Source organism: Macrosteles quadrilineatus, unplaced genomic scaffold (genome assembly GCF_028750875.1).
Source record: "Macrosteles quadrilineatus isolate MER2022 unplaced genomic scaffold, UCM_ALF_1.0 Scaffold_3__2_contigs__length_128488019, whole genome shotgun sequence".
Taxonomy (NCBI): Eukaryota; Metazoa; Arthropoda; class Insecta; order Hemiptera; family Cicadellidae; genus Macrosteles; species Macrosteles quadrilineatus.
This window is the reverse complement of record NW_026542596.1, coordinates 98825463-98851750: the sequence shown is the minus strand read 5'-3', so window position 1 is coordinate 98851750 and position 26288 is coordinate 98825463. Positions and strand designations below refer to the sequence as shown.

General features: G+C 38.1%; 1 protein-coding gene across 6 annotated transcripts in view; it reads left to right on the top strand.

The window, feature by feature from the left end:
* LOC128990939 (protein held out wings-like) overlaps positions 1 to 26288 on the top strand; it is an 84256-nt gene that overhangs the window by 47907 nt on the left and 10061 nt on the right. For 4 of the 6 annotated variants that reach the window (XM_054413605.1, XM_054413608.1, XM_054413607.1 and 1 more), the window contains exons 2-5: positions 625 to 758; positions 18594 to 18710; positions 23559 to 23699; positions 25910 to 26021. In XM_054413605.1, coding sequence (XP_054269580.1) covers positions 625 to 758; positions 18594 to 18710; positions 23559 to 23699; positions 25910 to 26021 — 504 coding nt within the window. The remainder of the gene's footprint in view (positions 1 to 624; positions 759 to 18593; positions 18711 to 23558; positions 23700 to 25909; positions 26022 to 26288) is intronic. The other 2 variants (XM_054413609.1, XM_054413606.1) reach the window with 1 other exon arrangement.

The following is a 26288-nucleotide window of genomic DNA, read 5'->3' as shown; positions in this document are numbered from 1 at the left end:
TATTCAATGCTTAAGGTAACCCCTGTGGGCCCCTTCTCCCAATAATTACCTATCTTAGCATCAAAGACGATCAGAACTAAGCAAATCTTAATAACACCCCAGCATTCAATGACCCCATGTTAGTTGACCACAACAATTGTTGACCACAGACAAAGCTATAGTCTGTGGGACTCGCACTCCATGTGGTCAATGATAATACTCTCCACCGTGCAAGATTCTGTCTCCGCGACAGGTAGTCTACAGACAATACTGGCTGCTTTCCAACACTCCAATGTTTGCGGAATATCTGTTATTGTTACAAAACTCCAAGGTTTGAACCGAGTCCAATCAATGCCAGGATGGAGTATTGTAGAACGTAATAGGTTTTGATAAATATCTCGATCCGGCCCGAAGGACCATAATTTACTTTCGAGACATTCTTGTCCAACTGCTGTAGGTTTCTTTACTATTCAAGCAGCGTTTACCCGTTTACCTTGTGAGTAAAGTACTAGGATTATTGTTAGTTGATCGCCTAAAATATAATTTCATTATAATTTACTATTTTGCTTTCTATCTAACTAACATTGTTGCCTGCAATATTACTAGCTGCATTTTAGTAACATAGGTGTTTTTTGTCTGTTTCAGAAATCGCAAAAGTTAGGTCTAGTTTATTTCAAGTAAATGGGATAAAGAAGGAGCCCTTAATCCTGCCAGAGGCGCAAGGACAAGCAACTACGCTTACAGAAAAAGTCTTCGTACCTGTCAAGGAGCATCCAGATGTAAGTTTTTAAATCATTTTTTCATTTTTTGTTTAGTTTTTGTTGTATTGTAACATTTTGATTACATAAAGAGCAGGTTAATGTAAAGAACATAAGTAGTGTCTTGAAGTGTGCTTCTTGGCTCAAGATACAATCAGAATGCTGATACTGTATAATAATACTGCTTTTTACTTTTATCATTTTATTACGGGTGTACTAGACATTACATTCTCATTTTGAAGTTGTATGCAGTTTTAGAATAGGACTATAAATAAACTCAGTTGATTAAACCACTGACAGATTGCGGTCAGATTTTTGCCCAATACCTCAACTTTCAACTAAGCCAAACTTAAGGAACTTTTTGTTGTAAACTATTATAACGGAAACAAGAGAAAGAATTGTTATTGCAGCACTCGCTGTGAGTTTCTCATTGAACGAAATTATCTTTAAATAAAAATCGGGCAAAAGCTTTTTCTTAGCACATATATTTCTTGATGCGATTTCTACATAAACATCAATAACACAACGCTTCGCCTCAGACCTTTTAGAAATGTAAATCCAAGTAGGCAAATTGAATCTCCTCGCACAATTTTCCCCATACACACTCTTACATACAAAGAAACACTGAGAGTTTTAACTCTGCAAAGTTGGCAGGACGTGTGGTTGTTAATGCAACCACTCACAGCTGTAACAACAGCCAGCTATTAGCACACTAATAGTCAGCTGATCTGCCTTCCATTACATCACTTCCCGACAGCCACTCCTCACTCCTCACTTGACTCTGTCCTCTACTGCGTGGCTTCCTCTGTTATACGACCGTACTAAGGTCAGAGGAAGGTAAAGGTGAGAGTGGGAACGGCTGTTTATTGGTCATGAAACTCGTAAACAATTGCTTTGACAATTGTTGAATCGTTAATGATGTAGTGAACATTAGTTGCTGATTTGTTCAGAAGTTCATGACATCATTCCTTTGATGGGTGAAATAAACAGAAACCACAGTGAGAACTTATACTTGTGCTGATACTCCTTGGATTGGCAAAGTAAACAAAGACACTACAGTAGTGACCAGATCTGATGGTCATTGAACTGAATTGTGAATATGAGTGAATCACTGACAGTTGGCCACACTCTCTATATAGTGTTTGTGCTGTCACTCATTATGTGGTCAAAGTAACAAGAACTTTACTGTAACAAGAACTGAAGTTCATAGAACTATCTTGACAGTAACATTGTACCACTGAAGGTTGTCTAACTCTCTGGTGATTGTGCTGCCACTAATTGAATTGGCAAAGTAAACAAAGACACTACAGTAGTGACAATATGTGATGATAATTTCACAAACTTTACATTTGGCATTATCGATGATTTGAGATGGGGGTACCACCTAGATTTGGTATTTTAACCCGAATTTGAGTGTAGAATGGAGTGTGATGCCTTGTGTATTTTTGTTACCGACTAAGACCACGGAACATTTATTTAGCCCCATGAAGGAACAGCTGGGTCCAGTTTTGAACCGTCTAAAAGCTGCTGACCTTTTTCAGGATCGAAACGGTGACCTTTCAATTAGCCACATTGTGTTTTATCTTTTATCGTACGTTAGACTGCAAAAGTAAACAAAGATGCCACTGTAGTTTGCTCTAGTGCTTGTGTTATCTCGTATTAGATTGACAAAGTAAACAAGGACACAACAGTAGTGAGTGGTGGTCAATGAACTAACTTGACAGTATCAATGTATCAGTGACAGCCTCTAGTCCTCTAGTGCTTGTGCTCTTTCATTGGATTGACAAAGTAAACAAGGACACAACAGTAGTGAGTGGTGGTCAATGAACTAACTTGACAGTATCAATGTATCAGTGACAGCCTCTAGTCCTCTAGTGCTCTTTCATTATATAAACAAAGTAAACAAAGACACCGCAGTAGTGTAACCTAATTTAAACACCTAAATCATACAGAACATTCAATATATGCAAATTATAATTGTTAACGCCGCAAATGTATCTAGAACTTTGTATGTCAGAGTTTGTGGAGGAATCTCTAAACACATGTTATCTTTACCAGCTAAACCAACATCTGTTTAATTATACAACTATGTGTCGCGATTCTGTGCCTGTTGCCAGTTACAATGATGGTAGCATGATAGTACTTGCAATGAGTAGATAATGTTAGAGTAAAATATCAACGAGCAATTAACATATTTATTTGGAGTGTGGTGGTTTATATTAGTAACAATTTATTTCCCTTGAGAAAGGCCTTCGTCTTTTGTGTTTTGTAATATAATTTTAAAATAATTAATCACTAACTTTTAACTGTAATATTTTGTTAAACTTACCTCATCTTCTTCAAACTATTCGGTGATAGTCATAAAAAAAATTAGTATGGAATAATGATAAAAATAATAAATTCATATTTTCCTTTTATCGCTGTGTTTTGCACTAATGTCCTAACAACTACTAAATGACCTAACAACTCGGAATACAATTCATATTCAACATTGAACTTGTTGGTTGTTCATTGAAAAACGATCGAGAAGCATCTTTGATCTTAAAAAATCTAAAGGAATGTATGGGTATTCATAAAGTTCTGCTTGATACAGCGGTCCATGACCTCCTTCAAATGCAAACTGTTTGAGTTAAATAATCCTAACAAGTTTTACTAAATTAGGTACCGTATGTTCATCCTTTCCATTGTGTTTGATTAAATTATGATGTGTAAATATTAGGGTGTAAGACTACCACCCCTTATATTCTCTAATAAGCTTCCAATTTAAGCTTTTTGATTTTCAGTATTCCATCTTGTTCGTTGTTTTTCTTTTTCCCCCCAGAAATTAGGTAACGCTTTTTCTATTGCATGAGTTAACTGTGAGATTTTAAGGAACATTATCAAATTGTAAGAGACCACAGAATTGATGAAAAAGCAAAAGGAAAATAAATTGTTTGTGTATATTAACAGCCCCCTGACCATAGCTTTCAACTTTCGAAAATTTGGAAAATTAGGATTAGGTCCACCCGATGAATATTTTACATTTTTTCATCCAATACGGTTCCCCACGAAGACTATACCTATTTTTTCTATGACTTGCGTAGTAAATCTGAAGGTAGCCTCAAACCAGCCGCGATGTTATCTCAGGGTCGGGCGTTCACCCTGCTAGAGGCTATAGAGGCATTCCCGCAGTCTATAATGGGCAAGGTAACGGGGATGGAAAGTTAGCTAATTCCGTCTTTTGATCAAAACTAATGCTTAAATGGTCATAATTAACAAATGAAGACTTTATATAGACCATAAATCGTGCATTTACTTTAATTGTCAAATGATAAGTGCAAAGTCAACTTCTAGATGAGTCAGACGATCACTGAAGAAAATGTAAATATCATTCTACAGTTTCTTTGTGTTTAACGCCGTTGGAAGTTCGAGTATTCCAACTAGAACCGACCTTTTGGTCAAGCAGGATCTTTATTTGATAGCCAATAACAAAAGGCATCTGGGTCGAGAATCTATTCACTTGGAATCGAGTAACCATCGGATTCTGTCAAACTCTTTAACTGAACAATGATGACGAGACCAAGGTAGTGGGTACGGACAACGTACGAATATTTAAAGTCACACCCCTTTCCAAGTAAATTTAAAGTAAAGGTAGAGAAATAAATTATCATAGAATCGTTCATACTCGAGCGTTGTGGTTTATGAATTGTCCAGCAACCAATGATTGAAGATAGTTTACATTTTTATTAATTTTAGTTACAACTGAAAAGCTCTATGATCTCTGAGGAAGACGTTAATTTAACAGGGCCAAAGTCACGTGTCCTCCTATATGAGGGGGGGATGGTGGGGGTTCAGCGAACTGTGAAAACAAAAACATAAATTGTGTGGAGTAAGTGTGTGTGGTGATAAAAGCATGATGAGTGGGATCTATTCGGGGAGGCCCAGGAATAGCTTCCGCCCACCACTGCCACTGTATCTTCTCCAGTGGTACAATCTACATCTACAGTTTAGACCTGCGAGTCTAGGCCGGGCGCGCACTATCCCGACCACGACCACGACCACGACCAAACGCCCGACCGGTGGTTGTCATTCACCATGCGACCAGAGCACGACCCGACCACGACCCGACCAAGGCAACGAATGTTTTACAAACTTCAGTGTCAAGATGATTGTTGAAGAAGTAGTTGTTATGGTGCATTTGTATTGTAAGTACGTTAAGCGGAAGAAGACACTATACTGGGTATATCCCAACTGTGGTTTTTTAACTGTTAGGTCTGAAAGGGCATTTTGCAACATTTTATGAAGAGCTACGTCAATATGAAGACAGGTTTCAAAAGTGTCAAAATCCTGCGACATTTTACCAAATGAGTCACTTCACAGACCGGTGCAAAAAACTAGTGCTCACCTTTTGATTAGTCTAGGAATACTCGGGGTTGAGTGGTGTACTGGTCGGGTCGGAGGCAAGTCGGGGGTAGTGCGCGTCGTCCCATTACATTGTGTGCTATTTTTGGCTGCAACGACCAGCGGGTCGGGCCCGACCAAACTGGAAAATTTTGGTCGTGCGACCAGGGCCCGACCAGGGTCCGACCAGCCGACCAGTGCGCGCTGTTCCATTTATTCCTATTATAAAACTGGTCGTATCCGACCAGTCGGAGTCGTGGTCGTGGTCGGGATAGTGCGCGCCGGCCCTAAACGTTTAGGAACTTCGAGACTAGCTTGTCTTGTGGCTCGCTCAAACATGAGATTGCAATAGAACAAACTGAAGAAAGCACAGGCAGAGAATATTACAGATTTCATAAAAGAATTAGTTGATTTTGCAAAAACTGGAAGATTATAATGTTTCGTTATCAAAATTGGGAAGTTGGTGATTTGGTCTGTAAAGCCAAGGGAGTGATGTCTTGAGATCATGTCCTTGTCAATACTAAACACACATCGGTACAGTTGTACTTTGCTTGATATTTTCCACACAGGATTTAGGAAACCATGTGGACGGCAATTCAAAGTTAAGAGTCGCCATGAATTTCTTAGATTTTGATTACTTCACACCCCATTGTTGAAGAATGGGACAAAAATCATGAACAAACTAAACACAAATACACATATTATATCGATTGGATTTATTATTAATTATTTTTACCCTAATCAAATTTTACCTCCCGTTGTTTTTATCAAAGACACACGTGCTCGAGGACGTTGAATCATCACGTTTCCTTGACCCGATTGTTTACCCACGGTATTGTGAAAAGTTGTCTTGGCTGTTCAATGAAGTGAACCCAAGTGAAAGAAAGTTTTGGGACCGAAGAAGGCGAAACAAAAGAAGTAGTAAATTGCTCGTTTCCTGAAGGCGTGGCGGGCCGAGCCCTAACTCTTGCCACTGATCCTTTGTGTCCTTGGTCCTTCATTTTTGACAGTTTTTCGTTTGAAGGTTTGTTAGAAAATATATGAGTTTGTTTCCTTCAGGATCGCCCTTGATACAATTTATGAACGTTTCAATATAAATTGTTGAATATGCTACGCAATTTGTCGCTCGGGCAAACATTCCATTTTGGGAAGTAAAAGTAGGAGACAAATAAAATGAAGATATCGCTGTGTGCTTAGTAGTATAGTTACATTTTTTCTATTATATATATAATAGAAAGATACATTAACTTAATTAAAGATAAGTTCTTGGTGAAAATATTTAATCTGGCCAATTTCCAATAGTTTAAACTGCACTTCGCAAGTTCGTTTGGCACAGATGGATGGTTTTTCTCTTCTATTTCTGATCTCATTCCAAGAACACCACATTGTTGCAAGTGAATTCTTATCTCATTGTTGTGAACGCTAAAGAATGGTTCTACCTACCTTAATCATATTTTAAATTTAAATTTGAAGATGATCCAAACTTCGTATACTCTGTTCCCATATAATTGATGGACAATAATCTTATTTCAGCTCTGTCTAAGTAAAAGGATTGTTAGTGAATTGCAAGTAGATAGGCTGTTTCATCAGCTATGGTCTGGTCCTAGGCAACGAATGCAACACAGATGCTATAGGTTGGTTTGTGGTTTGTGGTGTACCACTGGAACTAATCTTCAGCAATAGCATCTTCTAATGCTAACCTCTCATACAGAGGAATATTCTCGTTGACCCAAGAACATACCAGAGAACGTTACAAGGTACAGAATTTGATCAAAGATATTAATTTGATCACCGATAAGTAGACACTTCATTTCTAGTTATCCAGCCTCTGAAAAAGTTCCATTCAAATAAGCCACTGAGACTGTCACTGTAAACTACGTTTTCATTTCTTGTTAGCTACCTTTTTGTCGTTTAGTTAAAGTGGAAACTGATTGTAAATTAGAACATTTTTAATTCCCCGACTAGCTTTCTATGACAAACCAAATGATGGAATTTTGATTCACACCATCTAACATCCTCTTCAGTATCAAGAGCCAATAAACGTTTAAATAAACACATGTTTGACCGTAAAGTTTGGAAAATCAACGATATAAATCACTCTCAGAGGAAATACATTTAGATCACCTCTATGTTAGATCTTGGATTTCGTACTTCTTGCTTCCAAACTGTGGATTCAAGTTATCTGAAGCTATCATGCGTGTGGTCGTGACACAAAAGAAAGGTGATTATATCATCAAAGCTAACTACGTAGTGAAACAGTTTAGGGTGGTTTTACAGCTCCATAGACCAATTAACCAATCCGTCAACAATTAAGCAATAACATCGGTGGACTTTTATTGGCACCAATTGATTCGGTTTAAAAGCCATCTTGGGTGACGTCGGGACCCGAGGGAGGCTGAGTCGATGACTCTTAGAAATAGAGACAGATGACTCTAAGAAGTTGGGAAACTCTTGCTGCTCGTGTTGTAATTCACTAAAAAGATCATACTTAGGATCACTTTGAGTTTAAACTTTGGGGTCATTCGTAAAAAGGGATTGGTTTTCACCATGACTATATTTCAGAAATAGTTTAATTTATTTTGCATAATAATGTGAAGTCTTATATTTTTGTGCAAAATCCGTCCCAATGTTTGCTGTAAAGAACCTTTTTTAAGGTAATTACACAAGTTTGCAATTGATTGACAGATTGACACTTTACATTTTCTTATCGGTAATTCTTCACAAGCTCGTGAATTCTTGTTTTCACCTTTCAAACCTGGACGATTCGTCACTCTCAGAATCACGTCATGTATTTTATTTACAAAGCTGAACATTGAGTGTCATAGGACGCTCGATCCCGAAATTGTTTTTCACATTACTTCAGCCTAGACCTAGGGGTTACGGCATTCTCACTTAGTTAAAATCCATTGGTGATTTGGTGGGATTTGAACCTGAGACCCCAGGGACCGGAGTCCCGCGCTCTAACCACTAGACCAACTCGCTCCCCACAAAGCTGAACATTGAGTTCCCATGAGTTGGTCTGAAGTACGCCAAGGAGTGGCACGGGTCACGGCTCTCATCTGATATTCACCCATATATCTGTCCAAACCGAACTGTTCAGTCATTGTTCGCGTGCTTCTTTTATTGCTCTTGCGAAAATATTGTAATGAGTTAGGCAATGTTGGCCGACCCTGTGCGTGTTTATCTTAGAGTTTTTAATATTCTGTCCTCGGGCACTTTTAATAAGCGAAGGATAGTCTATTCTAGTCTTGCCGTAACGTAACTCCTCTAAAATGTTATTTGGAAGACGAAATTGTATCTGGTACCATTACAAACATTGTAGTTTGTAGTTGGATGATTTAAGAACATTTATTTTCCATTCAAAATAAATATCACATTAACAAGTATTTTAGCTGATGTAATCGTATATCTACTTTAACTATTTTCCTTCATACTGCAGCAGACATAGGAATTTTCAACACCTGCGTTCGGAAAGCAGTTCCTTTCATCCATAGTGCAAAATCAGCGTCGAAGATCCCTAAATTTTTTCACTTCCAAACCTTTTAAAATAGTCAAATGGATCGATGGTATCTCAATCTTCTGTAGTTTATTGCATTGTTTTTAGCTGGATTGCAATTAGTTTACCTATCTGACCACTAAAAAGTACATAAACAAGTCAGTAGTTAAACGTCGTTTTAATTTCTTCAAAAGTTGATAGAATTCATTTGGGAGTACTGACTGCTAAATCAGATGATAAAATGTGTAAGCTTTTTTTGTGAATTGGTGCGTTGTATAGTGCAGTATGACAAAAAATATAGTTCATAGCACGAGTCTTTACAATAATTGCTCATTTTCATTTTATCTCGTGTTGATAAAAAAATCACTTTAGGTCCTAGTGATGCAGCATATTTTTTGTACACCATATCGCAGTTAGAATCCAGAAAATCTCGTATATATTCAGGAGACTTATCTCCTTCAGTCGACCCATTCCCATACTCCTCTAGAAGGAGCGCTGTGGAATCTGCGATTGACTTGCACAGTAGACGCTCGACCTAGCACGATTCTCCAGACGCCTCGGGCCTGTGTAGGTGTCTGAGTCCAATCGAAGATGATGATGACAGATAATGGACCATCTAATGTCACCGTCGAGCTCTCAGACTGACATTATCTCAGAACATTCTGTCAATCATGCAAATGTAACCGCCAAGGGCCCACACTCCTTCGGTTTTATTGTTTTACTTTTCACACTTTCGCTTCTTTACACGTGCTTGTTTGGTGAAATCGTTTGGAAGTTTGCAAGTGTGATGAAATTGTAGAAAATTGTCATATTGTAAATAATTTATGGTTTTTACTACCATGTTGTAAGCAAATGCTCGATGGTTTTCTTGTGTTTTTTTTACAGCAAAATTGATTTGTATATAGTGTTTTACTTATTGAACTACATTTTGAAAATTTGTGTGCTTGAAAGCTCATTAATATTAAAAAAACCTGTAGTACAATTTATGTGTGCTGTTTCTGGTGATTCCTTACGCATTGGAACCACGATCTGATTTGCTCTTCGTCGACGTCTCCGAAGGAAGGTCCAAAACTTCTAACAATATTTAGCAATTTTAGTCACGCCAACTAATCCAGAAACTGGCAAACCTTCCCGAGTCATCAAGCTGTTGGAAACCGATCCGTGGTCGTGGCTTGCTGCTCCAAACAGTCATTTGTCGCATGTTTTCAAAATAGTCGGGTTAGTTGACAACGTCGCGCCGTTGCCAACCGAGTCTAGGTCGCGCACTGGGACCGATGAAGTGTCTTGCTACATTAGTCTTGCTTGGAGAAGTACGTCAGTACCTTCAGCTGGCCACATTTCACTGGTCTTAAAATTGTAAAGTTACGTTTGTATGTTTAGAACTAGGACTTTGATTTTTGTACACAATTTGATATACGTACACACTTGGAACGCCTGGGATATTTTGAATGCTTAATTGTTACACCGTAGCTGAACTCACGCATAGATTAAATCGGTGATGAACATAATAAGTTGATGAGTTGAAAACTTAATTCCATCGTTGATATTTAAAGGTTCAAGCTGGTTAACATTTTCCATCTTATTCTCTCTCTAAGCTATCGTAGTTTAAGATTCTTTCTTCTTTGGAGATTTGGAACTTGTATATCCATCTACAACACAAACGTCTTGTAAGTTCAAAACTTCTTCTCGGCCCCTTCCCTAGTCCAGTAAGTTTGATACTCCTCCAATAGTTCCCTGTCCAACTCTTACATTTCGTAAGTTTTACACTCTCCCTATGTTTGCCCTTTAGTCCTTACCTCCTGTAAGCTTAAAACTCCTTGGTCCCTCTCCAACCCTTACGTTTCCTGTTCCTAATCACGTCTGCAACACAATCTCTCTATTCCGATACTCCAGACTATTTAAAGCCGCCTCCCCATCGGCTCACGTGCGCTCCAGACCTCTCTGTTATTTCTTCCTCTTTTTATAGCCTCTTTGTTTTAATGGTGATGGTCTAATTCCGCCCGTCTCCCAAGCTCTTGTCAACAGTCCTCGGCTCTTTGATGTTTTGGGTTCGAGGAGGCGAAGGGTTACCGGATGTAATGTCATATCCACTCACCTGTTCCGGTACTGTAGTTCTCTACTGTTTGCGTTACTTCAAACGGTCGCCTCTCGGCAGTGTGCCATGGCAAACACAGATTCTCGACATGTCTTGGCTAATTTCCTTTTTTCTAATTCCTAGAAAATTCTTCAAAAAGTTAGTTTGCCATAGAACTCGTGATGACTTTTATTCGTTTTAATTCCCTCCTTCAACAATTGCGTGATGGAAAATCGGCTGTGCCAAGATAGTTTTCTCGGGGTATACATATAAATGCACTAAAGAATTTACCAGTATTGTTTAATTGTTGGCATTTGTAATTTCACAGGGACACAATACTGCATACTTAACCTCCATATGGGTGAAAGACGAGTGTAGATTGAAGTAAGATTCCGTGGAACAAATCCAAATGGTTGATCCATTGGTCTTGTTCAAGATGTAATCGATCGAATATATTTCAATGTTTTAAGTTCAGACAATAGTTCATCAAAAATGTGTCATGTTTGGCTTTACGATGGGCTTATGCTTAATGGAGGGATTGATCCATTGTTCTCGTTCAATCGTTGTAATCGATTGCATAACTATATCGTTCAATGTTTCCAAGTTCTGGCAATGGTTTATCAGAGGAAAGGGAAGGCGTATCACGCTTTAGTTTTAGAGTGAGTTAACAAATGCTCAATGGAGTGGTCTTGTTCACAACAGCTGCTGCAGGTCGTTGTTCTGTTGGCTGATCACAGTAGCACGAGTCCAACCTTGGCCCACATCACAGATCACTGCGGCTCCCATGGCTCCGACTATCACCAGCATGTCTCGCTAATTGTGCTGCTTGCTGCTTGCTGCCCCGCCTCCACACTCTTCCTTGTGTGTTTTGGGAATTACGTGGAATTGGGTGTGTTTAAAGGATGTTTTATTGGACACATATGCCAGCCACTGGAGTACGTTGAATCTGGGGGTTTGACTACTTGGGTGGACATCTCATCCAAGCGAACCAGATGTGATACTTTGAAAACATAAAACAACATACAGTAGTTGCAGAGTGTGCTGCAAGTCGATTCTATTACTTCAATTATTTTTCGATACTTCGATAATTGTTTGACAAATAAGATGTTAGAGTGTTCAGTGTGTTGTTCTTACAGCAGGGCTTGGTTAAGAAGCTAAGGAATATACAATTGAAATCGGTTAGTTATTGATAGTAGCAAGAATTATAATTTTCTTTCGGAGTTTCAATTTAACAGTATTTATTTTCTTTTTTGATAAGAGTATGGAATATCTACTTCTATTTACGATTGCAAATTGAATAACCACCAATCAATTTTGTATTGAAGTTCTGAAATGTCTTCCTTTTGCTCTACATCTTTGACATCTCTTCTCTTAGGGGTTAATCTGTGTTAGAAATTAGCAGTAAAATCAAGGTGACATAACGTTCCTGATATTGTTAGACGATGGGTATTCAAAGTAAGGACAGAGACTATTTCCTTAAATTTTAAACCTTGGATGACAGACGCTAATTTTATATGTTCTTTGTGTAATCTAAATGAGAATGAGGACACTTATCATTTTGTTGCTCGTTGTCCAAATTTAACACAAATTAGAAATAAATGGCTATTGAAACCTGTTTTAACTCGCTCAGAGTTTATAAATTTTCTTAATGGTAAGGATTGGCGTTCGCTGGCAAATTTTCTTAAAGAGGCTTGGAAGTATAGGTGGGATTTGGTTTTAGAATTCAATGTCTAGCAGCAAAACAATATAAATATTATAGCTTATTAAAAATAGTTCACATTTTTAGTTGTATAAAATAAAATGTTGTCAACCCGGCAGACGGTCTTATGACCATTGCTGTAATGTGCTGTTTTTAGTAATTTTGTTGTTGTTATGCAGAAGATTATGTTTAGTTATAAGTTCATATGTATTTATGCAGTTTATTTTTTTGTTAATAAAGCACTTTTTCATTTCATTCATTTCATTTCATTTCATTCAGAAGCCAGAATTAAAGTTTTCTTTCGGAGTCTCAATTTAACTGTATTTATTTTCTTATATTTTTGATAAGGGTATGGAATATCTACTTCTATTTACAAATTGAATAAAAAAAAATAAATTAAAATAAATAAATAAAAATAAATTGATTGCAAATTGAATAACCACCAATCAATTTTGTATTGAAGTTCTGAAATGTCTTCCTTTTGCTCTACATCTTTAACATCTCTTCTCTTAGGGGATAATCTGTGTTAGAAATTAGCAGTAAAATCAAGGTGACATAATATAACTATGTAATTCAAAGTCAAAAGCACTCAGAGGTCTTTGACTTACCTACAGTTCTAACATTTTTTAATTTTCAGAACCAAGTATTGACTTTCCAAATTGATTTGTATCATCCAATAAGCACGTGGCTGAGAGAGCGCTGTCAACATACTATCCATCGGCCGAAACGAAAACAACCAAGATTTTACGACAGCCTGTTAGGCTTTCCTGTACATTTACACCAGATGTTCCGTGTGGTCTTGGAGACTCCCAATATGCTAAGTAGGCCTAACAGTAAAGCCGCTCTCTCCGATCGGTCGGTCATTAGGAAGACATGCAAACGCTGACAAGTTCGACAGATTTCTGGCATTCCGGTCGTCCTGCTTCGTGTTGCAAAGGTGGATTTTTCTCCTTATACGCAGTGTGACCGCTTGTTCTAACAGTTCTAATCGCGGCGACATCGTCCGTGAGATCGTTAAGTAGTTTCGGCCACCAAACAACAACTGGGATCTCACAAGCCGTAAAAGGCCGGATGGCTTATTGGAAAGCGTCTTCCTTTTTTGGGATCTACGAAACGGATTATCCAATGTGATGAACAAGACTTGTGTATTCGCAGGGTAGAAAGGTAGAGCTTTGGTGAACATGGACAAAAATGGACAAAAACATGTCGGTAGTGTATAGTGAAGTCAGTTTCCACTGTCTTGCAAATACCTATGTTGATCTATGTACTGATGTTGACATGGAAGTGACAGTAGCTGTCAACGTGTAAAAGGTGGACCACACAACACGAAAACATGACATATGTGTGCAAAAATGCCATATTTTTCAGCTCTATGATTACACTGATATAGTTATTTCAAGACTGCTTTAGACAAATGGAGGACGACATAGTGGAGTGGTGTTGAATTAGACGGACGAATCAAGAAACCTCTATTTGGACGACGCACTAAAACTAGATTGTATCCAAGAGGTCTTGCACTAAACCTCTATTTAAAAGCGCGATGCAGTATCACATTACATTTTACACATCTAAAGGACGTAATCTATTTTTTATACCTCTACATTTACATCGACATCAACCTCTACATCTCACTTTACCTCTGTCTCTTTCTCCATCTCCAACTCTACCTTTCCCTCATCATTGTATGATTACCCGAGTAAAATTGAAAATTGAAAGATTCTGGATTTACCACCTGTACCGGTACATGCTGGTGGACCGAATTTAAAACCGTCAGATCTTTTCTACCGCACTGAAAGCATCTTTTGAATGCCGCAAACAGGCCAAGTCAGGAAGACTTTGCTTGTCATTTTGACATGTTGTCAGTTTCTGCCGGCCAGTAGACAGTAGTAGTTCTGATTTGTATGTGTTGTGTGCGTTGACGGCGGACATCAATATTGATGAGGCTCGTCCCTGGTTTCCGGCTACGGCATATCACTGTAGCTCAGCCACACAGATATCCTGGCAAAATGGTTTTGCAATCGTTTGCAATCAATAGCGTGAATAAAATTAGTCTGTTGAGCAACTTCCATTTGCTCATGCTCTTTAGTGTGCATGTCACAGTTGTGTTAAAGAGTCATCATTATTTAGACCACCTCGTGTATACGTGTGTGTAACACATATAAGTAACCTCTCAAAATATACCAACTACCAAATGCTTTCCTGATAAACATTGCCGTGTAGCTAGGAAGTCTTTTTAGCTATCCTGAACCAAGAGTAGCTTTTTGATGACTCTAAACTGGGCTCAGCTTTCCTAGAATAATCCTGACTAAAACCCAGCTGTTATTAGCCAATAATACAGCGATCTCTCGTTCTGTTGACAATCCATCCCTCAGCTCCTTTGCACAAGTCAGTGCTATTCGATCTGTGCTCCGAAGCAGAGCTGACCCGCCAGGTAATGCTTGTAGTGGAAATCATTACAAATGTTTAATTCTTTGTCCCACTGTCGCAAGACAGTAATCGCCCAACATTCTGAGGGTCACCGTTTCGATCTGGTGAATAGTCAGTATAGTTTCCTTTGATCATTGGGCTAAATAGTCGTAGTTAAAAAATAGTTAATACTATTTTGTACTACTAAAAAATAGTTTGTACCAACGCTGCACAACGCATTCAACTCATACTCCATCAATTTACATAAAAATAACAGTAGCTGCGTTCATATCTCATAATGCTTGACATAAACAAAATTTACCAACTACGTTTCTGATTACCAAGAGAATAGTTTCCACACTTTCGACAGAATTGATGTGCACTAATACGAAAATGACCAAATTAGCATAGGGACTGCATTGATGATATTTAGCAACAAACGTGATACCGGATACTCCGATATTTCTTTCGACAATCATCCCGTTGCCAATTGAAATCCTTTTTCCTCACCATCGAAAAACTCGCCATCGCCCCCTTCTTCACACATGTATGCAAAGATGCCGATGACGCTTTAAAGCAGCTTTTTATCTTCATATTTTCAATGGATGACACAAGTGGATCAACTGCAAGTGTATATATTTAGCTTATAGCACTTTAGTTGAGCCGTCCTCCACCAGAGGCGCCACGGCTCCCAGAGTGGCGCGTGGCTGACTATCTCATGGACCATTAGGTCCGGAGGCTGGCTGATAACGAAAGCGATGAGATTTTAAACGTTCTTAAACACGATGAACGATCGATAAAGATCTGCCGCCTGTGATTACTTAAAAGTCGATTGTTTTAATGATATGATAAGTTGCTGAAGCTCGTTATTTTGTTATTGTATGTCACTGTTTACATCCAAAGAATTTAGAACCTCGGACGGTGACTTTTGACAAATAACTTGAACTTGTAATGACGTGTCTTGTTTGATCCCTGTGATGGAATTAGATCAGTATAGTCCTCGCCACCCTAAGTTGAGGCAGCCAAAGGCCCCACTAGATATACGCCGTGCGGTCTCAACTTAGGGTGGCGAGGACTATAGACGCTAAAAGAACCATTTCGCTTCCGATGTAGTGATATATTCTGTACTTTGGATGTTTTGCCCCAAACATGATGGTTTGTTGTCAGGATATGTACAGTATAGAAAGATGTGTAGTTAAATTAAAACTCTTCTACATATTCCTATTTTACAATCCGCGACCAAAGAGGCGAAATGGAAAACTTAACCTCACTGTGTACTAGGAAGTCTCGTGACACACATCGCAACTCCTAACTTATCCTGAAATCCTCCTCCGTAACTGCAGAACAATGAGTCGACTCAGAACTATCGGTGACCACGTTTCTAAGAAAGGCAATTAATAGCAAAGGCCAGTCCTGTCCGCCATTAGTATCCGATGTAGGCTAAGCGTGGACGAATACGGCAGTCACCTTCAGATGGCATTCTTCGGTAGCGTTCACGACAAAACACGGTTGTTGTGGGGAAAGCTCTTTTGACCCCTGAACTCTCCATTGGGCCAAAATGTTAGGTTGATCACTACTGAATTCAATACTTTTCTAAATGTAAATGGAACCTTTTTTTTGGATGCCAGAAGCAGGTTCTTCTTTAGCAACGTATGTTGGTTATACTTGGAGATCAACTAATGTTGCAGTTCATTTGCGCCATTGACATTAAGTGGCTCTTCTCTTTGAGTGAGTAAATCTTTCTGTGCTTAAGAGTTATAGGAAATTGCATGTTATGGATGACCGATCTCCGGATACAAGTTCTATTGTCTTTGTTAGTCAAGGCTTTCAACCTTGGACGTACCAAGAGTCAAAATGTCTTTACAATTTCTTGTGACTGTTGTTGTTTCTGTTAGACTTTTTGAGCTGAAATGGTGTTTACATCAAGCGTGGTCATGTTGAATGAGTATTTTAAGTGCAATCACAAATGTAGAAGATCTGTAAAATGTAATTCGGTTGCACGACGGGCTGTGAAAGAGACAGAGTTGTCGGGGGTTTGGGTCCCTCCTGTTGCAACCAAATGTATCAGTACCGATATTCTTGTATATTCTTGTACTGTGCTTGCTTTGCTTGAAACGTCCACGGACTCGCCTGAAGCTCATGTGAGCGGATGGTTTCAATGTAAAAAATACTGCCCACCTATTTCAAAAAGGTTCATAAAACAAAAATACATGCAAGATTGGCCGTAGTCCGATGTCAACCACAAACGACACGTAATGCTGTTTCAGACCCGGCAACAAAAAGTGGCCTGGTTAAAAGATCCAGTGATTACATCAGTGGGAATTTAACTTTCTCCCTAGCAACACAACAGATGTTGCGATCATCATATCGCTGTTCAAAAATCCACCATAAAAGGAGCAAACATTTAGTTGAGACCTCGAGGCAGATGACGAAAAGATAGTGGCTCAATATAATGACCTGAAACAAGTGTTGTTGATGTAATGAATTCTCTACGACTCCAGAAGCATCCCAGGTAACGCACAGCTGTGAAATATGAGTTAATGATGGCATTAGAAGAGAGCGACAAGCCAATAAAGTTGAGCAACTCTTATAAATCTCACGGACATATGGTGTATGGCAGGTGAAGTCGACATGTAGCTCTGCTGACTTGTGTAATGTCAATTACTTTAGATAACGTTTCTCTTAGGCCTGATCGTGAGAATTCATTGATTACTTTTAAACGTTCGAAACTGCCTTTTGTCATGGTCTAAGTAATGATATTGAAAGCCTTCATTTGGGTTGGGTGGTACTTTGCAAATTGAAAATTACTAAACTCCAATAAATTGGAGTATGTTAACTACTTTTACTGAGCAAGGTAGCTGAGTAGTAACAGTAGCTTAAAAAATCGGAATGTGTTTGGTTCCACCCTGAGAAAGCTCAGTAGTCTTTTTTATACATCATGCTCCAGCACCCTTGATCATTAATTATGCTTTTAAAAATGGTCCTGACGAAAAACACAGCTGATCTAAATCGGTTAAAATGCTACACACATCGTCTTACTTATCCTACACTCGTCTTCCGTTCATATTTGGAATACTGAACAATTAGTGCATCCTCATAATTTATCCACCACCAACTCCTACTGTACATCGTTAGTACACTTTTTATTTTAGTCCCACCTGCGGATCCAGTAAAAATCCATCACCCCTGTGGACCACATCGGTTATCCCAAGTCTGTACGCAACATCCATACCGTCTTGATCGCAACCGTTAGGCCTCCTCTGATGAGCCCACGTTGTCTCTTGGGCGGCAACCATTGTTTTACCGTGTCCGACTTGACTGATGGTCGTATTATACGACATGACAATACCAGGAGCCGCCCAGGTCTGTGAGCCGGACTCAGGAAATAGACGTGAGACACTAGCTGGGCCACACCCTCGACATCATCGTCTCCGTGTGTGTTGTCATCATCCCAGGATAGAGTTGAGAGTTGATTACAATGATGGGTGTATTAATTACCTTGATTGGTGGAGGAAACCATTTTTGGTCCTTCGAGCCGGATTGATAAGTAGTACGCTTTTTTGTGTTCGCATAGTAATCGGTAGGTTCAGGTTTTCGGTTTCAGTGTGATGAAATTGTACATAGAAATTTTAAGTGTTCTATAAAACGTATAGCTGCCCAGTGAAAGCGCACCATAATAGTTTTCATAATACCCTACTCAGAAATTATGTTGCATGATGTACTATAACTTGTACAGCCTATGTGCCAGAGTCTTGTTTAACATTGGCAATGTTTTCTTATCTTTATCTCTGTTTGTTTCAGTTTAATTTCGTGGGCCGGATCTTAGGCCCCAGAGGGATGACGGCCAAGCAGTTGGAACAAGAAACAGGGTGTAAAATCATGGTTCGGGGCAAAGGGTCGATGAGGGATAAAAAGAAAGTAAGTACTGTTCCTCCTAGTGTAGTAGTTTATACTTATACTTAATCGCCTATTGAATTGTGACGTCGGGAAATTCTCTCAGAGGCTTAGCCAAGAAAATCTTTTCTTAAATCAAAGACACCTCACTTAGTAGACTCTTGCTTGTAACAAGATGAGCAGCCTTGAGTGTGAAATTAGCAGCTTGGGAAATATGTTTATGTTTACTGTGATAAGATAACCCCTGTCTTTCTTTACCGAGACCATAAAACTAAGTATGTAGCTGTGTGTAACAGTTGTACATGTTATGGTTGAAAATAAAATTTGCATAGATTTGCAACGCTTAAGGTCCGAGTAGATTCGAAATTGAAATACTTAAATAGTTAAGTCAACAAACTGAATTGCGAACTAAGCACGTTTTATAAATCCTTAATTATATTTGTGCAATTCTTATTTACGTTGAAATTAGCCTTGGCTTATTACGAAAATCCCATATGAAAATTGTTATAAACATTATTAAGGTTCTTATTCCTTAATTGGCGATTTTTTCAAATGTTATCTGTGCTCTTAAGCTACTCTGGGATCTAAAGTCTAGCAATTAATCATACAGCAAATATAACGATTAGCAGATCAGTCACCCAAGGGCCATCAGGTCATAGTTGCGAAACTCTATTTGATCATAGGAAGCTTACCAATATGATCTTTAATCCCAACGATTTAATTTTTTTAATGCACTCAACACTTTATTTCTCCCCTAAACCACATTATCGTTGTTATAAAAACGAATTTATTGTTATAATGATATGACTAACTATCACAATTCTCCTTTTATAATGAGGTCGAGATAAAATACAGCAGCGTTAACAGGATAACCTGACGGTAAGGTAACTGCATCCTTTATGGAGTTCGTAATCACCTTGGCGATATCATGTCGAATAAATCAGCTGTTGTGACCGCGGGGCTGCCAATCCTATTTATTTATGAACTATAACCTGTTACTAAAACAGTTCGCTTGATGAAGTTTGTGTTGGTGAGGCAAGCAACAACTATTTTTAACCCCTCAGGTCCAGGTATGAGGATGAGGATATGTTACGGTACTACGAAGGATAACTAGTCCTTTAAAATTCTACAGAGAGAAGGTCAATTACAGCTGGTTTGGACACGACAACGTTGTTATGTGATGATAAAAAAACTAGTTTACAACGTTTAGAAAAGAACGGGACTAAGGATTTAGCAATGCTTAATATAATAATCAGGAATAGAATGGTATAGAAAAATCACTAATTAATTTATGTGTTATACACTATTATCAATACGCAATCAATGGAAGTTTTATTCTTAAAGGGTGACAGTTGGCAATCATGCTAACAGAATTGGTTGGTAGGCCTGTTCGCGCGCCACACCGGCTGGCCCGCACAGCTGATTTATGTATTTATAGCGCCAAATGGTTATGAAACCCAAACCTCATAAAACGCTGAGCCGCGTCTCGCTGCCGGAGTCAAGTTACCTTCGAGATTGTCTCAGTCTCTGCTCTGGTTTCGTTAAGTTTAAGATTGATTATATTGTACTAGTGTTTGCCCTTTGGTCTGCCTCTGTGTAATAACTCCAAAGTAGCGTCAGTTCATCCGTCTACTATTTACTTGCCGGCTAATGGAGTAATGATTCCAGTATGATTCACTCTGTAGATAACTTTTCAATCATTCTTGGATTATCCCAATTTATATTGATCTAGTATATTTCTAAATTGTCAAGATTTCCGGCTCTTGAAAGGCCTTTACCAGATTATAAACATGTAGGCTATACACAGTGTCCCGTAACTCTCTGGACATACCTATATAGCGTTATTGCTTGGGTTAAGACAAACACATTTCACCTAGAAACGTGGGTCTGAGGTGCCTAGTTTTCCGACCCTGTATTTATGTGTTTTTTACAAAAATATTAATAACTCCTTAACGGTTTGAGATACAGCGTTGAGATTTTGCAAAAATGTTTATCTTATGAAGACCTATCTTTTTTTTTTTAATTATATTTAAAAATCATTAACCGTTTCAAAATGGCAAACATTGAAAATATTTGATGCCAAATTTCACGAAACCCGTTAACTTAACGAAAAAATTGCAAGAGACAAAAAAGTTAGTACATTTTATGTAGTTTTCAATGATACCTTATTTGTTAAGAATAGATAAATAATAACAGAGAAATGTCTTCTTTCCCAAATGCATGACCACTTTTCTCAATTTAAACAATGCTAATACTACTTTTACCAGCTTTTACGTTGTAAACACTATATTGTTACATGGGCAGTTTACTTTCATCCTCTTTTGCGTATTTGATTTTTTATTATCTAGCAAACTCCGTAATATGTCGACGTCTAGCATTCGTCATTGCTATTAATAAGCGCACGTTCTGCTGTTCTGCAGTCCTCGTAACTACACTACATACGACGACGAGGTTTACACACATCTGTTTATCCACTTTGGCTCGACCCACGCCAGTTCAGTACGATGACTCACTCCACTCAACTCCGCTACTCAGCAGTTACGGGGGCGTAGTCTGTGGTGGCTAATCGGTTGATTTAGACCAGCGGAACGTTGTTGTAGAGAATTATGTCTCTGGAAACTAATTGGCCCGTGAATAATATTAATGGTCTTGTCCAGATTTTGGCGTCTGTCTCCTAAGCCGTCTCTGGCTTATCCAGACTATTTTCGTTTCTTTTTGTTACCTCGGATGACTATCCGATTCGTCTGTGGGTTTGCCTGCAGTTGAGTAATCGTCATGTGAATACTCGGAGGACTATTTTGTAGAAGTAATTGCTAGTTTTAGTGCACTTACTGAGTTCTATTGTTGGAATCACGTAGACGTTAGACATGCAGATTTCTCCTTCTTTGTAAGGCTGCACCTGGTAGTAGCTATACGTAATGCTCGGTTTGAGAAGTCATCTGCATAAATGTTGATTTCATCGTTATTTGTGATGAAATTACGATGAAGCAAACGTTTGTGCAGAGAACATTTTTGCTGAGTTATTTCCAGACAAATGGCAGGAGGTCCTACCACACTCCACACTCGGATGCAGTTTTGTTAACAATGTAGCTCTGTAATTATTTTTCATCATCTAATTGAAATCAAGTTTGCAGCTGTTGTAATCCCTCCTGTCGGAATCAGCTTGCTGTTAATGTTCCACAATGCTTTAAACACCAATCAAGTTTGCATGTATATTTTTATCCTATTTTTATCAAAATCAAAGACTTTTCAGCAGTGTTGGTACATTCTTCGCCCAACACTGCTCAATATCAAGTGTGCATATTTGCTTGTAAAACAGTTGTTTTACTAGGTTTTAGTAAATCCGGGTTGACAATACTGTAATGTAGACGCTATACTGTGTTCAGTGTTCTGTCGCTCACTTCCCTTTGTCGTATTTTGTCTCACTCTATTTCCAGACACACACCCTCCCTTCTCATTTGTACTGTGTCTAATTCACTCTCAGTATGTCAGACGCTCTGTTCTCTACCGATGTTGTGTACATTGTTGTAGATGTAAACTTTTGATTGGTCAACATCTTCGTCTTGATTTTGGGGAACTTTTCAAAATGCCACAATTAGTTAAGTCCACACAGCAACTGTGAAGGTAGCCTACAGCAAGATGATATGAAACACCAAAGCCTGTGTCTCGGCTTGGGTTTTTTGTTTCTTATTCAGCTATATCAGAACGTAGGGGCAGACATTCTACAGTCCCAGAATAGTTGAGGATGGAGTTAGAGGTAGGAACATGTGGCGCTCGACTCCTGTCACCAAAGTTGAAATATCTCTTGACGCTGTTTCCTGCCACTAATATCTGCACAGCTTCTGGATACAGTTTCATTTCTCTCATGGAATGAGTCCATTGTATTTTCGCCAACTCTAAAGATTCGTAATTCTTTAAAATCCTGAAATACTTTGTTTTTGTTAATTTACCTACTTGCAATACAAATTTTATGGGAAGTGTGTAGTGTGTATCCATTACCAAATGTGCCATATGTAGGCTACATGATATTATGGATGTTTTAAAAACTATTGTTGTTTGTTTGTGCTGCCAAAGTAACTATTGGAAACACTTGTGTTTTAACACAGATAAGTTTGGGTAAGTTGTTTAAAATTTTCTGTAAACAGTGACAGTGTATTGTTTTGTATTTAAAAACATAAGTTACCCACTTTTGCACTTGTATAGGCTGGGTTGGGTATCACCACCCCTCTATGGTATCACTGTGTTTTGTAAAAATGTTTAGAGGCATAAATTGCGGAGAAGAATTTATTTTATCATTGAACTTATATTAATTTGTTATGATATATTGTTATACAAGTTACTTCTCCTGAACAATGAATGTCAATAAGTTTGTCTGCAAAAGATAATAATAGTTTCTTAAATATACTTTTGGTACTGAAAACCACAATGATGGTAATAATAAGAAGTAATTGACTTAAAAAAATACAAATGTCAAATATGTTTAGCAATTTAAAACAAAGTATTCATTTGTTTTTTATGGTAGGCCTATATGGTTTGTAAATTAATTTGTAAAACTTTGGAAAATACTAAAAGAAAGCTTTCTACAATCAAAGTACTCATCAAAGTACTTCGGGAGATGAAGTATATACTGTCAAATCTTATCTTTAGGAGATTACAGTGTTATTGAATTGGCAAAAATACTGGATGATGTTTTGGAAGCTTTGAAGCAATCTATCTTCAGGGCACTCTGCAAATCATTTGGTCAATATTTTTGCCAATTCAAAGACATGATCATCTCCCGAAGATGAAGATTCAACGCCAATACAGTAGTATTTGAATTGTCTGAGTCATCTCCCTACATGTAAAGACAGCTCATGTTGACTGTTTGTGCAGGAGGAGCTGAACAGAGGGAAGCCTAACTGGGAGCATCTGAGTGAGGAGCTGCACGTACTGATCACAGTGGAAGACACAGAGAACAGGGCCAAGCTGAAACTGCAGAGGGCTGTGGAGGAGGTGAAGAAACTGCTGGTACCGGTGAGTCACTACAACACGCAATACACCTTCAAATACATCTGTAAAAAGTTGAAATACACTACTACACATAGGAAACTCGCTTGGCTGACTGTGCCCTTTCAGCTCTAGTATTGTGATGAGCGAGGGAGAACCAGAGCGGCGAACACTGTGCGGAAATTCCTATCCCACAGCGCACAGGGTCTTCCTCCAAAGTGGGTGTTGTAATGCATGAAAGCGAGGGGAGCAGATTTGACTTTGTCCTAGACACCGGGAGTAGTGCTGGACACAACTTAACTGTACCATATTAAGTGTTTCCTTTCCTCTGTACAATTGTGACTACCGTCAACAGCAAATAACCTTCAAGGACATGAAATTTAATGTAAGCCAAGGTGTCTTATGTAAAATGAAAGGGAGATAGGATGAAATGTAACACTGCTTCTCTGAAAACTTACTGCAAAAACTGGCAGTATTGGTTTGTTATATTTTTATAACAATATAATTTAGACTACAGCATATTTGAAGTTTCAAAATTACACTGTGTAGATTGTTATTTGTCTAAAAACTCAACAAATGTCAACATATTTGGGTAGCTTTCAAAATATAAGTTGTAGAAAACGTTTGAAATCACTTACAAGAGAGAGTTAAAGGAGGTAGAGTGGTGGAATATTCCATTATACATTGATGTACTGATTTTTATAATTTCAAGTAGTCTTAATCATCAGTATTTGATCAACTACAGCAGAATTGTGTAAGCACAAATGGGAGATTTAAATGGCTAATGAGCAGTTTTGGTGACCTTGTGTTGTAAAGTAGATAACCTCCGACCTCTCAGAGACTCAGGTCATCTGTTCTGTCTGAAACTGGCACTGAAATGTACCATCCATTGTTGAGATTAGTGTGAAAATTGAACTGTAAAATCTTAATATATATATTAGCACAGTATTTTTGTTTTTGAAGGAAATTGGTAAATTGTCTTCTATTAGGTCTAGTAGTTTGTAAAACCTAAAGCTTAACGCCCCCATTCAGTTATATTGATTTGTGTGTCAGATATGTTCTTTTATTGACTTAAACCTTTGACCATATTAGAATATTTGGGAAACTTAATATTCCATTTCCATGTACTTCCCATGTTCTTTAGAATAAAAATGAACGTACCGGTAGTTGAATTGAGTTATCGACTAAAAAGGTAAACCATAGGACCATAGTAACTTTCATGCCACATCAACTATGGCAGTAACAACTGAGGGGATAAATGTTTGTTTAGAACGTAGCGCCATTTCTGAGTGGCTATTCCTACTAGTTGTGTTATTTATTAATAAAAATAGCTATGCCTGTCCTTAGTTGTGTGATTTTAGGAGCTCAGGAAGGAACTGAAATAAGTGGCACCGAAACGATAAAACTTAAAGCGTCAGTAAAACAACTTACACCATAGCTTGGCTATCCCAATAAAAAAGTGTATTTTTAATTTAGTTTATAACAATGCTGTCACAGTTCAAATTTTGAATTGTTAAAAACTAAAAAGTATGTGGTACTTTTGATTTGAAACCATTGAACACTGTACAGTATTTACTTTGATCTCAAGCGCAATTGTCCCATTATAGACACCTGTGGAATCTATATTGGCTGGGGACATAGGAGTAGTATAAGGGAGGACAAAACTATAACCGGTGGTCATTTGGCACAGCAAGGCTGCATGAGTCACAACTAAGTTTGCTGCCTGCCAGCTTGTTTCAACACCACTAATGTAATATATACTAGAAAATATGACTGAAATCTTATATAAGTTAGCTGTTGTGGAAGTGGAAGCAATAACACTAGAACTGTTTATGATTTCCCCTGAAAGCTGTTTTGCCACTTGAATAAAGTGGATGTGAGCATTTGAGATATTAAAGGAAAACTTAAAAGCACTTAAGTGGGAATCAGATTGTATGTTCTGTTTTTACCAGTAATTCGAATCCATATGGTGAGGCATTGTACTTCAACCTTTATTTAACTGATAATTTTTGAAGTTAAAGAAACATTTTTCTGTAGAATTAAACTGTCACAGGTGCCATAAATATGGTTTATTCCATGGCTTTTTTTTATTATCATGCAACCTTGGTCAGTTTTGCTAACTTTTTGATGGAATTAATCTTTATTTATTTGACAAATGTAATAATGGACGCTGATGGAGGTAAGCTGTGGTTTGGCTGGAAGTCATCTTTGTTAACAGCTGATAATTTTGTTTCTAGGCCGACGGAGAAGATGAGCTGAAGAAGAGACAGCTGATGGAGCTGGCCATCATCAATGGAACTTACAGAGATTCCAACGCCAAGGCTCTGGCGGCTGCAGGTATGTTCACAGGTAGGATCACCCTTGTATTATTAGCATGATTTAATTTTTTCTTTAAGGTGTGTATGCTATGCCTACTAGACAATAACCAAATGCTTGCAATAAAAATAGCTAACTGTGTAAGTTGTCAAAATTAATAATAAATTTGATATCTTGTTTGTAAATTTTGCCACATTTTTCTTACATTTTGCTTATGTGTGATTCTTATCTCTGGTTGATTTCATACCAAGTGTATGTTTTATGTTGCTCCTGTAGTGGTGTGCACAATTTATTTCACTG